The sequence below is a fragment of the Condylostylus longicornis genome, unplaced genomic scaffold (assembly GCF_029603195.1).
Source record: "Condylostylus longicornis isolate FDR11 unplaced genomic scaffold, ASM2960319v2 ptg000048l, whole genome shotgun sequence".
NCBI classification, from domain to species: domain Eukaryota; kingdom Metazoa; phylum Arthropoda; class Insecta; order Diptera; family Dolichopodidae; genus Condylostylus; species Condylostylus longicornis.
The window spans coordinates 12976416-12993852 of record NW_026578017.1 but is presented as its reverse complement, the minus strand read 5'-3'; the positions used below and the strand labels follow the sequence as shown (position 1 = coordinate 12993852).

At 23.5% G+C, this 17437-nt stretch overlaps 1 protein-coding gene across 2 annotated transcripts in view; it reads left to right on the top strand.

Annotated features, from left to right (window-relative positions):
• The window catches only part of LOC129611180 (protein grainyhead), a 249900-nt gene that overhangs the window by 183016 nt on the left and 49447 nt on the right, over nt 1–17437 (top strand). For both annotated transcript variants that reach the window (XM_055524173.1, XM_055524174.1), the window contains exon 10: nt 11721–11777. In XM_055524173.1, the coding sequence (XP_055380148.1) occupies nt 11721–11777 (57 nt within the window). The remainder of the gene's footprint in view (nt 1–11720; nt 11778–17437) is intronic.

Below are 17437 nucleotides of genomic sequence, written 5' to 3'. Positions count from 1 at the left end.
ACCGACCGTATTGTGTAAACAATAGGTAGGTTATGTGATGGTAACAAATTTTGCATATCGAGTTTTCGGTGGGAACGTACTTCTCCATAGTAGGGAAGTGTAAATAAACTATTTTTAGCAACCTGTCGGTCTGTCGGTCTGTCGGTCTGTCGGTCTGTCGGTCTGTCGGTCTGTCCGTCTGTCGGTCTGTGTGTGCACGCGTGTATCTCAAGTTCGGCTGAACCGATTTTGATGAAATTTTATATGTAAGTTTGTTTCCACCATGGCACGGATCGATCAACTTTTGGTACATATCAGGCCTCGGGAACTGCACTTTTTAGCGGGCCTGTTTTACATTTTTGAACATTTTGAAGAAAATATTCAACCGATTTACTTGAAATTTTGTATATAAGCTCAGCTCGACCGTCCGCAAAAATTCGTATGTTTTGGAAGAAATCAGGCATCGGCAACTAGACGTTTACTACGGGCCAAATATACATTTTTGTGTATATAAAGAGAAATAATCAACCGATTTCATTGAAATTTAATATATGAACTCCTCGTATTAAAACAATGAACATATAAATTTTTTGGAAAGATCAGGGCTCGAAAACGGATTTGCGGGCCGATTTTACATTTTTCACCATTTTGAAGAAAATATTCAACCGATTTATTTGAAATTTCATATATAAGCTTTGCTCGATCATACGCAAAAATTCCTAACTTTTGGAAGAAATCAGGCATCAGCAACTGGGCGTTTACTACGGGCCAAATATACATTTTTGTGTATATAAAGAGAAATAATCAACCGATTTCATTGAAATTTAATATATGAATTCCCCGTATTAAAACAATGAACATGTAAATTTTTTGGAAAGATAAGGCATCGGAAACTAGACGTTTACTACGGGCCAAACATACACTTTTGTGTATATAAAGAGAAATAATCAACCGATGATTATTAAAGCAATGAATATATAAATTTTTTGGAAAGATCAGGGCTCGAGAACTGATTTGCGGGCCGATTTTACATTTTTCACCATATCCACAGAACAAATTGATGGAATTTCTTGAAATTTGATATTTGAGTTCTGGTTGTTACCGAAACTAACTGGCGAGCATTTCAGGGAATTCGGGTAGCACAAACCGAAACTCTACCAAGAGCCAAATTTACATTTTTCTAAGTATGTTAACTATAAGCTTACTAATGTCCTAAAAATTGGAAAGAAGTATTTAACAGACATTTTTATAATATTCTGTAACCCTTTCACTTAACTAGACAATATACAATGCGGTCGGTTATGTGCTGACCACATCAGATTTTTTTATGTTAATTCGGAAAAAAATAAATATTTTAAAGCAATATGCACAATTATCTACACGCTAACAATATTTCTTCTTTTATATTTAAATCTTTAGATTTTTAAATTTTAACATTCCATTCTAAAATCTTATGAAACATTTATGAAAATTTTCAATAGAAATAGTAGATAGAATACAAAAAAGTAAGAAATGAAAATTAAAAATTTTCTTCAATTTAAATATAAAAATAACAACAATTTCAATTACAATTCAAATATTTATATATATATAAATTTAAAGAAAATCATTTGATTGAATGTACACATAAAAACAAACTTATAATACTGCTTATACTCGTATAACAGTTGAATAAATTTAAAACAATTTGTGTATTGTAAAATTCAATGTGGACATTAATTCGAATTTATGTTAATATTCTTATATCTAATGGTGAAGAAGGTAAAATTATGTTAATAATGTGGTATATACATATGTTTGTGTACACATTGAATTGTTAACATATATTTCTTATAATTCCCTCATATATTATGTATGATGCAAAAGCATTATACATTTTATTCTCTAGTTAAATTCAAATAACACTTCAGTAGTATCCAATATGTATAGCTATGCATGTGTATTCGTAAATGGAAGAGTTGAGATGAATTGAGGAAATATATTTATTTGAAAATCTACTAATATATGTACATACATAGCTTAGAATTTTATTGATCACCTTAGAATTTGACTAAAATAAAGGCTAATTCTAGTAATCCCCTAGTTTAAGTTTTAAATGTAATCTAAATCCAAGCAAAAATATCTTTTAACAAATAATTATAACTTTTAACAAATAATTAAACTCTTAGCACTTCTGAGTACCGGTAACCTTTAAACACTTAGACAATAATTACAAATCTTTTGTATTTAGGTTTCTTAAAAGTGTCAAAATAATTTTCAATTTATCGCTTTTATACTTTGTTTTACAAAATATTGCATTATACCTGGCGAATCTAATTAAACTCAGGTAACGTTCCTTGCATAAATGTTTCATACTTATTGCATAACGTTCTTGTTTGTTAAGAAAGTAGCAATATCTTTTTTTAACATTTCTCTCTTTGTTTGTTCAAACGTTCTCCCCATGTTGAAATAAAAAACTTTAGAAATGAAACGTAAAGTGTAATCGTTTGCCAATAATATTGGAAAGAACAAAAATTATTGAAATTAAGTATTGACCATTCAAATTTATGTACATAAATTTACATGTAAATATGTATGTAATCTTGCATATACAATAAATTTTGTTTTTTTGTTGCCCATTTTTTTTGTTTAATATCATTTTGCACCTTTAATACTTCTCATATTATTGTATATATTGAGAGAGGCGTCATGTTATTAGGGCATATCTGTCCATAAATGTGCATATACAAACACCTAACATAACTTAAGTAATCCCCCGATGCAAAATGCTTGAAAAAAAAAATTGTTAAAGCTTTACAATGTAGTAAAAAATTCCTAACAAAATTAATAGAATTTTTTTGATTTTGGCACAAACCATAAAAATTTCAATAGTAGCACCAATAGCATTAATTCTATTCAAAAGGAAAATTAAATCTATGAAGTATGGTGAGAGAAGGAGACAGAGAGAGAGCAAAAAATTTCTAAAGCATCAAAATTAAATGATTTTGGTTTTTATTTGTATTGTATAAATTGAATATTTAAAATTATTATTTAATAAAACTTAAATTTGGAGTTACTCGATTTATTCTAACTCAGATATTGTTACTATTTAGAAAGTCACGAAAAAAGTACGCGTTACTGTTAATAATGTGGTAATATTTTTGTTTTTTTTGATTGCCACTTGTTTGTTGAATTCATTTGACACTTCTATCTTCTTTGATTGCCGTGTTTCTCCATTATTGAGTTAGTTGAACTGTAAATTGCAGTTTTTTGATCAATTGATGATCACATTTGTATCGACATCAAAAGGCTCTGGTTAATGAGCTAAGAATGTCAGTATCATACGAGAAATAATTAGAATTCATCTTTTTCTATTGTATCTATTCTAAATCAATAAACATTATTTTCATTGTAATAAATGATAACAATTTGTATATTATTGATTAATTTGAGCATAATATTTATATACAATCACACTAAGGAAAAACCACGCAACAGAGATTTCTTTCTCTACGCATTACAATTCATTTAGCAATTTTAATTTTAACGATATTTGGCAATCCTTTCGATATAAAATCTTCTTCTTTTTTGTTGCCACTTGTTCATGTAATGCTAAATATATTTTGTAGCTCTTTACATTTATGACCACTAAGGAATTTTGGAGTTTTTTTTCATGACTTTGTAATAATTTTTTTTTCAATTGGTTGTTGTTGTTCTTGTCTACAAATCCGAACAAAATAAAATTTATATTATTGGCTACAAAACAAAAAATTAAAATTTAAAGACAGTACCCAACCATAAATTGTTGCATAAGCTCCAATAATTTGGAAATTCTTAAAATTTATTTCTATACATTGTTTTGTTGTATATTCATTTTAGTGCTTGTTAATATTTATTTTGTCGCGCGTTACATTACCCAAATATAGAAATTTGATTAATTGCTGATTAAATTTTACAATTTATTTTTATTTAAAATACCTATATAACGCTTTTATGTTCATATATAATAAAAATAACATGTATAAGGATAATGTAAAAAATACCTGTACTAATTGCAATTTGCAACAACAAATGCAATTTTTATGAACAAATTAGGTGAAAATCGACACCATATTTTTTGCAATTTTTCTTTTTTCAATATTTTAAAATTAATTGCAGTTATTAATATTTTTTTATACAATTTTAATGCATTAAATATTAAGCAAATAAATAATAAAAGTACAAAATATTTGTTTTAAGAAATTTAAAAAAAAAAGTATTTGTATGTTTAGACATTAATTGGGTATAATTACTATCAAAACGTTAATATGCTTTAAAATTGCATTTTAATATGTGAAATACAAAATAATTTTAATTAACATGTTCATAAAATTAGATTATTGGGTCATAATGATGAAATATGAATTGGATTCAAACAAATTTTAATTACCCATGTTTAAGTAAGTTGATCTCCTTTTTTAAATGCATTTGCAATGTACATATACGTAAATATATATATATATATATATATATATATATATATATATATATAGATTTTCATATTATTAATAAAAATGTAGGTTGCGATTATGTCACTTCAATTATGCAAAAGAAAATCTCTTCACAATTTTAATTGAAAATATTTGAATTTTAATTGAATTAAAATGTTGAATTATGGGTCATAAATATTAATTGTATATATGTTTGAAAGTAAGTTCACTTATACTCATAGGTGCCGGGCAATTATAATAATATTTAGAAATTTTTAATCCTTGAGTAAAATTTAAAAATTCTTAAATAGATATTATGCCATTACATTGGGTTTGCTTTCTATTCAATGTAATTCCATAATATTTTTAAGGAAGTTATTTAAAATATGAAGTTTTATGAACAACTTATAATAATTTCTTCATACAACCGCCGAACAGATAGATGATGTAATCAAAGTAACGAGTTTAAGGCACAAAAGTATTTTTCATTTTTCTCTTCGAACTGGACTTGAACAAGTGATCTAGAGCTTTCTAGGTGAACGCTTTGCCAACTGCAATTTACATAATTATAGCAAACTTTTTGTATGGAATGCTACATATATTCTTCTATTTGAAACACACAATCACAAGAACATATAAATAGGTATTGTGCCTATTGCACTAATGTCTAAAATATTATGCCTGTTAAGAAGTTTTGCGTTTTTAATTTTGTGAAATGGACAAAGATTTTTTTCTATATTATGCTTGAACGTATTAAAATTTCCAAAAGAAATGTGAAAATTTTTAAAGTATATTGAGCCAAAAACCTTTGAGCAAATACATACAAAGGACCGAATAAACATCTTATAGGAACCATACATGAATGATTAATTAAATAAAAAATGTTTTATTTCTTTTTTTATTTTCTGCAGATCAGACATTACTCTGATCGCTAAATCAATTACAAATAAGTGTGTATGCTCCAAATTGCATACTTCTAGGGAGTGTTATTATTGTGTAACAAAAACAGAAATTCAAAAGCATATATCAATTAATAAAGACTTGTTAGACTTTTGACTTATGGATCAACTATATAAAATGTAAAACACAATTTTTCGTGTTTTATTCTTTTACAAGCTAATAAAAACATAATGATAAGAATTTTTTTTTTCTAAAATTTAAACGGACATAAGTCAAATATGCATTTTTTTTCAGATAAGAAACTCTTAAAATTTGATATCCTATAGATATACATATCACTTATTATAACAACTTCTACATACTTACTATATGTAATTTAGTAAGCACATTTTAGACATGTAAGATAATAAGTAATAAGTGTTACTTTTTAACTACTTTTAATCACTTAAAATAAAAAACTTATATGACATTTAATTTCAACAAATTTGATTAGAATTAAATATTTTATAATTATATATTTTTATTAAATACTTAATTAGAGATTTGTATTTTTTTTTCTTCTTGTTTTATTTTTGGGAATTATTTCAACATTTTGTCACGTGACATTTTATTAACACCCGTAAACATGCATTAATTATTGAAAATTATAACGTTTATTTGATAAAGGGTGCGCCGTGTAATTAATTTAGAGAGAAAAGTAAAATATATATAATACGTATTTAAAAACCAGTTCTTGAATCGTTATACAACATGGCTACATAATTATTATTAGAAACATAGTATTATGAAAGAAATTATATATACATACATATATGCATACATATAATTAATTTATATACAAATAACAAAATTGAATAAGATTAAACACTTGTATATGACTCGTAATGTGTCATTACGCCAAAATATTTCTATGTGATATATTGAATTTTGTATAATAAAATAATGTCAATATATATTACAACAATTTAATTCTAAGATTATAGTACGAATTTATATGATAGTTCTTTTTGCAAAAAAACTACCATTTTAATTGCTGATAGCGCCTTAAAATGTTGTATAACAGATAACCAATATTATGGTGGTTGTTATTAATCACATTTAAATTATTATTACATGTAGTATTTTATTTTAGTGATTAATTTAATTTATATTTATAAAAATTACACTATTAGCAAGTAATTTTAATAATTATAAAATTTTAATGTTGTACTACATAGAATTTTGTGTAAGAAAAGGATGTCTTCAAGCGAATAATTATTCAAATCTAGTGAAATTTTTGAAGTCGCCAAATTCAAATTGTTAATATTTCTTGATATTTTAATAATCAAAATCGAATTATATAAGGTAGAGACTCGAAATTTCGTACATAGTAAACTCATACGCGTATTTTAGATATAAATGATAGCAAAATTATAAAAATATTGTTCAAGTCTTTTTAAAGAAAGTTAAAATAGAGTGGTTCCCAATTTTGCTAAATAAAAATTTAATTCTTTTACATGACAAAATTCGAATGAAAATTGCTAACCTCCCTAAGTTTATCTGATTTTATTTCAATGAAATTATATTTTGTTCACAAAATTCACATACAGAACATGAATGACTTTAAAGTCTTGTACTGTATACCTTACTTATATACCAAGACAATCTATTTTTAATTAAATCATAAATATAAAATTTAATACAGAGATAAAATAATAATAATATGAAGATTTATTAATCAATAAAATTAATTGTGATATTCACCTTCAACATCACATCATATCATATAAATTATTATTGGTTATAAATTTACAATAATGTTTTATTAAATAATATCCGTTTTCTCATTTATTATGAGATTATTTCTATCTCTTTTCATCATTTGATAAAACGAATACAAAATATTTTAATTTCCTTTTTTCTGTTCCTCTTGATTTTCGCTTTTTTTTGTTTTTTTTTACAATGTAAAGTTTGTAGACAAAAATTCTTTAAAATTGGAAATAAAAAATCTTAATTTTATATTTTTAATACTACCCACTGTTTTATTACCTTCATCATACTAGGGAATAAAAAAATATATCTATATATGTATATTTATATGAATGTAAATGTATTAATTTTTCTTATTTCTAAAAAAAATTCACCTAAATCACCTGCAATTTTATTATATTCTCAGAATAAAATTGAAATGAATTCTTTTCAAATCTCTTATTCTTTTAACCATTACGAGTCCATACGAATACGAAATATGTAAATATAAGTATTACCGTCACACAATCAATATGAAATTTGAAATAAATTTTTGTCAAATTTTGAAATTGTAAGACTGCCATGGTGAGTACAATAAAGTTAACGAGCTGAATGAAATACATAAACAATATGATAATATAACATATGATTTTAGTATTTGTATGATGGTTTGTTTTATCGAAAATAAAAAAATTCAATAATAGTAGTATCTACATATATAAAAATTAAGCGAATACGGAACATACACATGTAAATTATTTAAGAATAAAGCGAATTCATTTATACGGGGCAATAAAATAAAGATTTTTACATTGATGTATTGTTGTTATATATGAAGTGGAGGAAATGTTCAAATTCAATTTAAGAAGTTTCATTACCGTATTTCTTAAAAGAAATTCCTGTTGCTTACTCCTAATTTACACGAAAAAGTTAATTATCTATATTGGCGGAGTTTCAGAATGAAATATCAGCCATGTTGTACAAGTCCCTAAAAATATCCCAAATTTATACGACGTCTTTTTTTTTGACACAATCAGAAACGTATATCCTTCAACAACTATGGTGAAAACACGTGATATGTTGTGCGATTATAATACCTCCCATATTGTACTATATGCACTGTGGTGACCATTTTGGTATTCTCGAATATGATCAACAATTAATTATTCATAGTTAAATAGTAAGTGAATGACTCATTTATAAAAAAAAAATAAAGAAAAAAAAAAAGATGGTTATTATGTAAAACGATCTCAGTTGGAAATTTTTTATTAATTTTTCAGTTCTTTCATGCCCCATCTATTTTACTGCTTATGAGTATATTAAATTTAGTTTCTTCGTATTCATTTTGTATTATACTAAAATAGTAATTTAATTAATTCTTTATCCAAAAATTAAAATATTTTTCTTATCTATCTATATATTATTTTGTCATTAAAAAATTATAATATTAATAATATATTAATATATAGATCTATTAAGATTATAATTTAGATACTATATTTGAATATTTAGGTTACAAACATTTTATTTAAAATTATTTCCGCGGAATATAACAAAATTCAATAAAAATTATAATTTATTATTTTACGCTTTTATAATTTATTAAAAAATATTATAGACGGAAAAATTTTCATACATGTTATATTGTACATCGTTTCTGCTTATTACCAAAATTTACTAGTATTATACAATATTAAGTATTTTATATTATGGGGAGGATAATATGTGCAACATAGTTGTAACAAGAAACTCAATATAATGTATATTAAAATGTATTAAATTCACTTAATAAACATAGTCTGTATATTCAGTTTGAAATATAATATCTTGATATTAAATCAAATTTTTAATTTTTAATAACTTGAATAATATAAATTTAAAATTTAATGTAACCTGTCAACTTTTGTTATTTATTTGAAACATTGTTTGCAGCAGATGGCAAATGAAGACATTTTATTTTTCTTTTATATTAATGAGTTACTCTAAAATTTTTCAAATTTGAATTTGTTATAATCTGTTTTTATACTATAATAACATACAGCGATGTACGAGTATGTCAATGATTTTATGATATTAATTTAAGAAAAAAACAAATTCACACTTTTTGTTGTTGATACAAAAATTAATTTAATTTTGTTAACAACTTTCACCTGCGAAAGAAGGACAATTATTATCCTTATATAAATGGAACAAAACGATGTTTTTGTAAGGGAATTAACTTTTATTATTCTTATATTTTGGTGTGGATTAACTTTCAATAAAAATTGTAAGAAAATTAAATTGAAAAATCGATGTTGTTGGAATCTAAATTCCAATATAATTAATTTAAATTTTAAGTTTTTCTATTAAATTTTTTGAAATTTGTATTCGAAATTTAAACATAAATTATATTTTGCCAAAAATTTTTAATCTATAATTTGAAAATTTTAATTAAAATTTGAATAAACGGCCTTTGGTGACAGCTTCTATTCTTAACAGATAGCTGTATTTAAAATAAAATTATTTTATGTCAGTTTTTATTTGATTAAGTGAAAATTTCTCTCATCTAATAAATAAAAGCCATATTATACAAATATTAATATAAGTTATTTAAACCAACATATGTATAGCATATAATAATGTGATTTATGTATTTCTGTCAGTATTCAATATATTTAAATTCAATAATATTTAAAATTGCAGCAGCTTTACTTTTCATTATCATAAAATTTTTCAAATTCCAATAAGAAATATTCAATACCAAAAATATGTCCCATATTACAGGAGAAAACGATCAAAATGCAAGTTATATAAAAAGAGAAGAACACATTTCTTAACTGTTACTAAAATAATTATGAAAATTATATGCTAATTAATAATTTCTTTAAATTTCTAATTTGTATTAAAACCATATATAAAATTAATATTTTAATTCAAGTAATAAGTGGTTGACAAAATTCATATCAATTATCCTTAATATATTTTATCTCACTATAGCATGTTCACATTCAAAACACACTTAAGCTCAGCACTGTAAAATAATTATTAGTACATAGAATATTTTTGAATGTTATTTAAATTGTCAAAAGAAAAACCTGCTGTTTTTTCAATTAAATTCTTAACTATATAGAAAATTTATTTTTTTTTTAAACTAAATAGGTGGTGCAATATTACATTTTCTAATTTCTAAAAATATCTAAATTCCTAACTTATTTGCATAGTGCGCGCAGCAATGTTATTAAAATTATTTTGAATAAAAAAGTGATAAAAATCTAACACGAAATATGCATATATTCTATTTAGAATATAGCATGCATACATATATATATTATAATGTCTAAAATAACTGTTATAATACTATTAAAATGAAAATAATCGTAAAATTTCTATCTACATGCGCACAGTCATTATGAATTTAACTACCGAGTGATTTAAAATAATTTTAGCAATTTTTTGACAAGAATTAAAATTGTTTTCACATTCTAATTTTTTGCTTTTTTTTTTGTTGTTATTTTTTATTCTTATTCTTACTGAGCTTACATTATTTTTACTTTTAAATTATGGTAGAAAGATAATAATCGTTACTTACATTATAGGAATGATGTATCATTACAATTATCAATAAAAATTAATTTTTAAACAGGAGAATCTAAAAAAAAAACAACAAAAATAAAATGAGAAAAATTTAAGAGTAAAAGAGATAGAGAATTTTAATGATAGTAATTAGTTTCTCTACATGAGGTTGGTTCTCTTATAATTTGTTTTTGTTTTTGAATATTCTAAAATTTATACATGTTCCTTGTTTCAATGTACACATGATTTTATTTGAAAAAAAAAAAGTGTTATTATTATTTTGGTACTGCCAGTTGTATGTAATGTTGTGTTTGGTGCTACCAGTTTTTCCATCCAAAGTTTATATTCTGAAGAAATATGGTAAATTTATAAAGGTAGTATTGCAAAGGCTGTCATATTTTGTTGAAACGTTAATTTTTTACTTGAAACACAAATTATTCGAATAATTTCAAATAAATCAATTGTTTGATTGCCTTGACTAAGTGAGAAAAAGGAGATTCTAGGGTTGTTGCTTAGAGAAATGTAAACTTATCTTTTGCGAAATTAAAATTAAAAATTTCAATATTATTTGAAAACACATGAATTCACAGTAAACGATCAAATGAAAATACTTTTGAAATAATTCTTTGAAATTCAAGAGCACACATTCACACACTGTCCGTTTTTTGCAAAAAATATATTCACCACAGCTGCAAATATTTTTATTTGTAAATCATTTCTACATTTCTTATAGTTGTCCGTAACTGCAATGAATACCATCTCTTTTTCTAACTTTCAACAATGTTGCCTATTGCTAACAAATTGAAATTGCATCAATTGAAAATTATCATCTGTTGATTATCATAATTTCCTTAATCATTGCAATTTTTATATTATAACATTCAATTTTAATTGAGTAAAATATTATAGAAGAAAAATTAAATGAAAAAAAAATGTCATAATTATTTATTAAACTTTATTATTCACCAGTTAGAACATAACATTTTCCTTTTTAGGCAAATAAAAAAAATATTTTTATTTTAATTTATTTTAAGAAATTATTCAAAAAATTCATTTAAATACAAAAAAATCAAATAAATAATTTTGTGTTTGTTTTCTCTTATTTTTTTTCAGATTAATATTGCCGTTCAATGCTTAAGTACAGATTTTAGTAGTCAAAAAGGAGTTAAGGTACGTAAATATATAAAATAAATCTTAATGTTTAAATCATAAGTTAAATATCAAGAATGTTGTTGATTTTTTAATTTGTTTTATGTTATTCAACCATACATTGTTGGTTGAAGATGGAAATGGAGTTTGAATACTTCTTTGAAAATAATTTTTTTTTTAACATTATGAATGCCTACTTAGTGCGCGAATAGAAAATATTTTTTTTTGATTTAATACGTAAAATGTAAAAAATAAAATCCAAGATCTCAAGAATTATCCGATTCACAAAGCTTATGTTTTCTTATGATAGAAATGTTGTGATACATCAAAGAAAACCCATCTCACAAAATTCAGAGTAGATTCAAACATTATCGCTGATCATGACCGAGAAAAATCGCTAATAAGACCGAATTTTTTAATTTATTCTAAATATTTTTTGGAAACATAATTGAAGACACGAGTGAATAAAGATGTCATCTACAATTTTTACGAAAATGAGGTTATTGTTAAGTTTTATATGTTTATCATTCATATGCAAAAACCCGTTTTTCAAAAAACAACTCAGTTTAAGAGATAACATGTCTTTAAAAGGTGTTATGTCACACTTTTGAAATATTTTAAAAGAAAGTTATTTTACTCGAAACTTCAAAAACTGTAGTTGATATTGTTATTCACTCATGTCTTCAATTTTGACCCACATTTATTAAATTTTTTTCAAAGATCTAATTCTAATAATTAAAAATTATGTAAAATTATAAAAGTTATTTATAAAGGTTAAAAATAAAGTGATCAACTGCCCATATTTACACCAGATTCCAATTAGAACTGCAACGAATTAAGACTAAACGAACTAGAAAAATAAATATAAATATTTCGAATTAACTATTATACATATTAAGCAATTTTAAACTTATGTATAGCTGATACTCAGCTGTAATTCATAATAAGAATAGTTGTTCTTACATAATTTGTTGCATAAATAATTGAATGAATACCCCTACCTACATCCTTTTAACTTTGACCTTATATGTAATCTGGTGTTATTAAATTTAAGTACCTTTAGCACTCATGCAGAGTAATTGTAAAATAGTTTTGAGTTTTTTTTTCACTTTTACAAAAATAAATAAAATTTTCTTTTTTTTTTTTTCAAATTCTATTATAAATACTCGTATCCAATTTATTATAATCAACAATATCTCACAATTAAAGGGTTCTCTTTTTTCTTAATGACTGTCATTAAAAATCAATAAAATCGGTCTCACCTTCTTAACATTTTTTTTTAGTTTTTTTTTGTTTTCTTATTTTTAACTTTAATATTTATTCTGACTTTTATATTATTATCGTATCTGTTGAATTACTTTAAAATCATTAAAAAAAAAAATTTTTTTTTTTTAAATGCTAATGAAATAATACTGAATGCATAATATGGGATCATTTCATATAGCGAGAATTAAAAATCCAAAAAAACCGAAATCAGAAAAAACACAAGAACGTCAACAGACCACAAAAATTTTGTCATCATATTTTTTGTTTGTTTGTACTTTGTTTACCGCATAGTAATCAAAACCCCATAACTGAGATAGAATTTTTGTTAAAAAAAAAACGCAGGTGCTAAAGGTATACACAAAAAATATAAGAAAAAAAGCAAAAAGAAAAAATTTGTTTTTAAGACGAAAGAGATAGCAAACAACAGAAAATTTATAAATAAAAAATTTACTTAAAAAAAAAAAAAATAATAATTTTCTTTTATTTTCGAGTTTTGTTTTTTTATTGAATAAATACTCATAAGAAAAAAAAGAGAACTCTCATGACAAATTTTTTTATGATTCAAATTTAAAAATAAAATGAAAAGACGTCGTCAACATACTGAGTCAAGCCCTTTTCTTGCATCTCATATTCCCAAAAAAAAAAAAAAAAAACGATATGAGTTTTGATCTGTCAATTCAAAAAAAAAAAACAAAAATACTTTTAGACGACATTTGCATTCACTTAACGTATTATTCCTCTAGTGAACATTTTTTAAACTATATTTTTAATATTCTTAATTAGTAGAATGATAAGTTCGTTCACATGCACATTAAACAAATGCAAATAAAATTTAAAATTATTGGCTAAAAGAATTGATGCCATCTGGAAGTTTTTCCAATTTTATATCAATAAATTTGTTTTTATTAAGAACCTCTCATTTATAAATTGAAGTTAAGCGGAATATTACTCTCTGTTTTCTCCTAATCGAATATACGAATCGATTTAATTCTCAAATTGAAAAATTCCCATCTAAAATACGACTATGTAATGACTAATGAGCATGTAAACATGATAGGAAATAGAAAATTTATATGTATGTATATTTAAAATAAATTTATGATTAAATAATTTGCTGCTACCATTTACAATCATTTTAACTAACCAAAATCTACACAAAAAGAAAAAAATAATTTAAAATTAAATATTTGATTTATTATTATTATTTGTGTAGTTATGGTTGTCTTCCAGATACGAAAATTTTTATAATGTATTTTGTGTAATTTCTCACATTGAATTTAAAACAAAAGTCAATAATATAAAGTTGATTTTGTATACAATTAAGTTTAATTTGAATTCAAAGTGTTTTTGTTTTAGTTTTTCTATTTAAAATTTACTACGATTGATTAGTATTTCCGTAATCTTATCATTTACGAGAAAACAAAAACAAACACACTAGAATTAAATTTGATGAATTTTTAAAGACTCTATAGAATCTTTTTTAATGATTATCGAAACTAAAGAGAAACAATATTAATCAGAAAATTTATTTGATTCCGTCAAAGTTAATTAAGAAATAAAAATTAATTAAGAACTACTTTAATAGAGTTTAATATATTTTTTTTTAATAAGTGTGAGAAAGTTAATAGTTAATTTAATTTTTAATTCCATTTTTATGTGCTTAAAAATATTTTATGATATAAGAACGTTGAAAACTAATTATTAACAAAAAGATGCAACATAAATATGGGTTTTAATTTTCTTAGAAATTCTCAGTTTCCATTCGAATTTGAGCCATTTTATCGTATATATTTTGATTTGAATTGCACACCTACGTAACTAGACTTCTGCTTTTCGAAATGAAATAAGCATTCCATAAGCAAGTGAATAAGGTTGTGTCAAATCAAGCGTATTGTAAAACAGTTTTTTAATATATATTCATTCATATTGTATTTAAAAAGTTCCAATAATTTTTTATTTAAATGTGCTTTATTCAAAAATTTAATGAATTTTTAATTCATTTTGAAAATTTAAAAAATCTTAATATTCACTAATTAATTAATTATGTAAAAAACTCATATATTAAGATTTAATTCAAAAAAAGATTTTAAAATTTTTTCATGAAAACTATTAGCTATAATTATTTTTAAGAGTATTTTTTAAGAGTATTAGAGTATTTTTTCAATCAATTTGTGTGATCCAAAACATACTCGTATGTTTCAAAACAGAAATTTCATAAGCAATTAAGGGAAATTTCACAAATTCGACAAATTTCTTAAATATTTGAAATTATTCAGACAAGCCGTAAAAATTTAAGTTATATTTTTAAAAATTATTTAATTTACTTTATTATTTAATTAAATTATTCATTTTTAAATTAATCAGCGAAGTATAATTTTGGATTACGTAATTTCCAATGGGTTAGCTTACAATTAAGATTTAACAATTAAGAGCAATTCAAATAAATTTAATAGAAAATAATTTGATTTCCGAATATTTGCTTTACGAATATTTGAATAATTGATTTTAGTTTTCTATTAAAAGCAACTATAAGAATTCATTCTAATTTCTTGATGAATTCATAAAAATAATTTAAATTATTTTTGGTCTCTTTCCATATTGAATCATAAAAAAATTTCAAATTTTGTTCTTAATTTCTAATTTTTTGCTTTTATTTAAAAATAAATCCAACCGATTTATACGAAGACGATCTTCTCTGATTTCTAATTAAAAATTCAAAAAAAAAAAACAGTTGTAAGAGAATTGTAAAATATAAAAATCAATTCCTTAATTCCTTTTTTCTTATTTACCAATAGTTTTAAATAAATTCTGTATTCCCCCATCGGAAAAATTCATTGGTTTTGTGACTATTAAATTTATGAAATTAATTCATTATAAAAAATTTTTTTAACAAACTAAAAAGAAAAAAAATCAATTACTCAATATAATTATTATATAACATGAATAGGTAAATGAAATTTAAATCGAAATCATGTTCTGAATTCGAAATTTCATACTCATGCATACTCGTATGTATGTGAGCTCAATTTGAGACTTAAATTGTACTATGGAATATTATTAAACTAAAATCTTTGTATAGAATTGTAAGTAAATAAGTAACTACACTGTGTAATTTTCCTGATTGAATCGTAAAATTTCCTATAAATTTTCTATTCTATGTCGCAAAATACCTATTTTGACCATATCTATCACATTTTTTAGAAAATTATGTGAGAATTGTTATTCAATTCAAAATATCTTATAAAATCAGACAGGGGCCTGTAAAATATAACGTTTAAGTACAAACTTAAGCTATGTTAAAAGAGGTCCAACAAATTTTTTAAATGACTTTAGTTATTAAATTGTCATACAAGGGAAAGATTTTAGTACTTTCGTAATCCCTTTGAACATCGAAAACATTCATAGTTGCGCATTAAGTATAAATTTTGACCCTATCATTAATTTTATCCAAATAGCCGAGAAAAAATGTCTTTTTTATTGATGTATGAGTGTACATTTCAAAGTCATTTTAAAAATTCCCAGAGTACCAAAGGATCTGGGAAAAGATTATTTTTTGTTTTCTGCGTTTACTTTTTTTTTTTTGATTTTTTAATCGTTATTATTTTTCCATGTTATTCAATTTATCATGACCATATCTTAAACTACTTAAGATGAAATCATTACTTTTCTCTTCTTAAATATCTGATAATATGCATTTTTTGTTTTATTGAATTGGTGTTTGTTGTATTGAGTTTTCTATTCGTTCAAATAGCGAATGATTCGTTTCTTTAAAAATTCATTAGAAATTCAATTCGATTCAATTTTTTACTTATTTTTTTTATTATTTCGTTCATTTATAATGCACCGAATTCAATAAATGACATAAAATCTTATTGTTGTCATATCGGAATAATTGGTGTTCGCTAAACTGTTACTCAATTTAGTTTTAGTTTTAAGGATCTTATATAGATGGTGTATTTTAATGTGTACATGTAGCGAATTATAAAAAGAATGTCAAAACGAATTTTCATTTCGCAAGGGATTTTTTTTTTTATTTTTTGATTTTTTAATTTTTGTTTTTTTTTTTAGTTTAATTTGTCCAGCAGCATAAATTCACTTTTGTTTTGTTTTCTTTTCTTAACAAAAATAATGAAATGCAACTGAAAATCTCATAGCATTAATCAAAATTACAGCAGAAAGTCCATATTGTTTCCTTAAATGAGAAAAAAAATAAAAAGAAAATAATTTTAAAAAATGTAAATAAATTAAAATATTTATAAGAGTACGTGTACCTGTACAAAAGGGAAAGGTTTCCAAGAGAATTTTTTTTAATGTAAAGATTGTGAAGGGTAAAAGAAAAAATCGATAGTGTACAAAAAAAAGTTTGAAAAGTTCCAACATTTTAGCCTTTATATACTTTTTAATATATTTTTTGG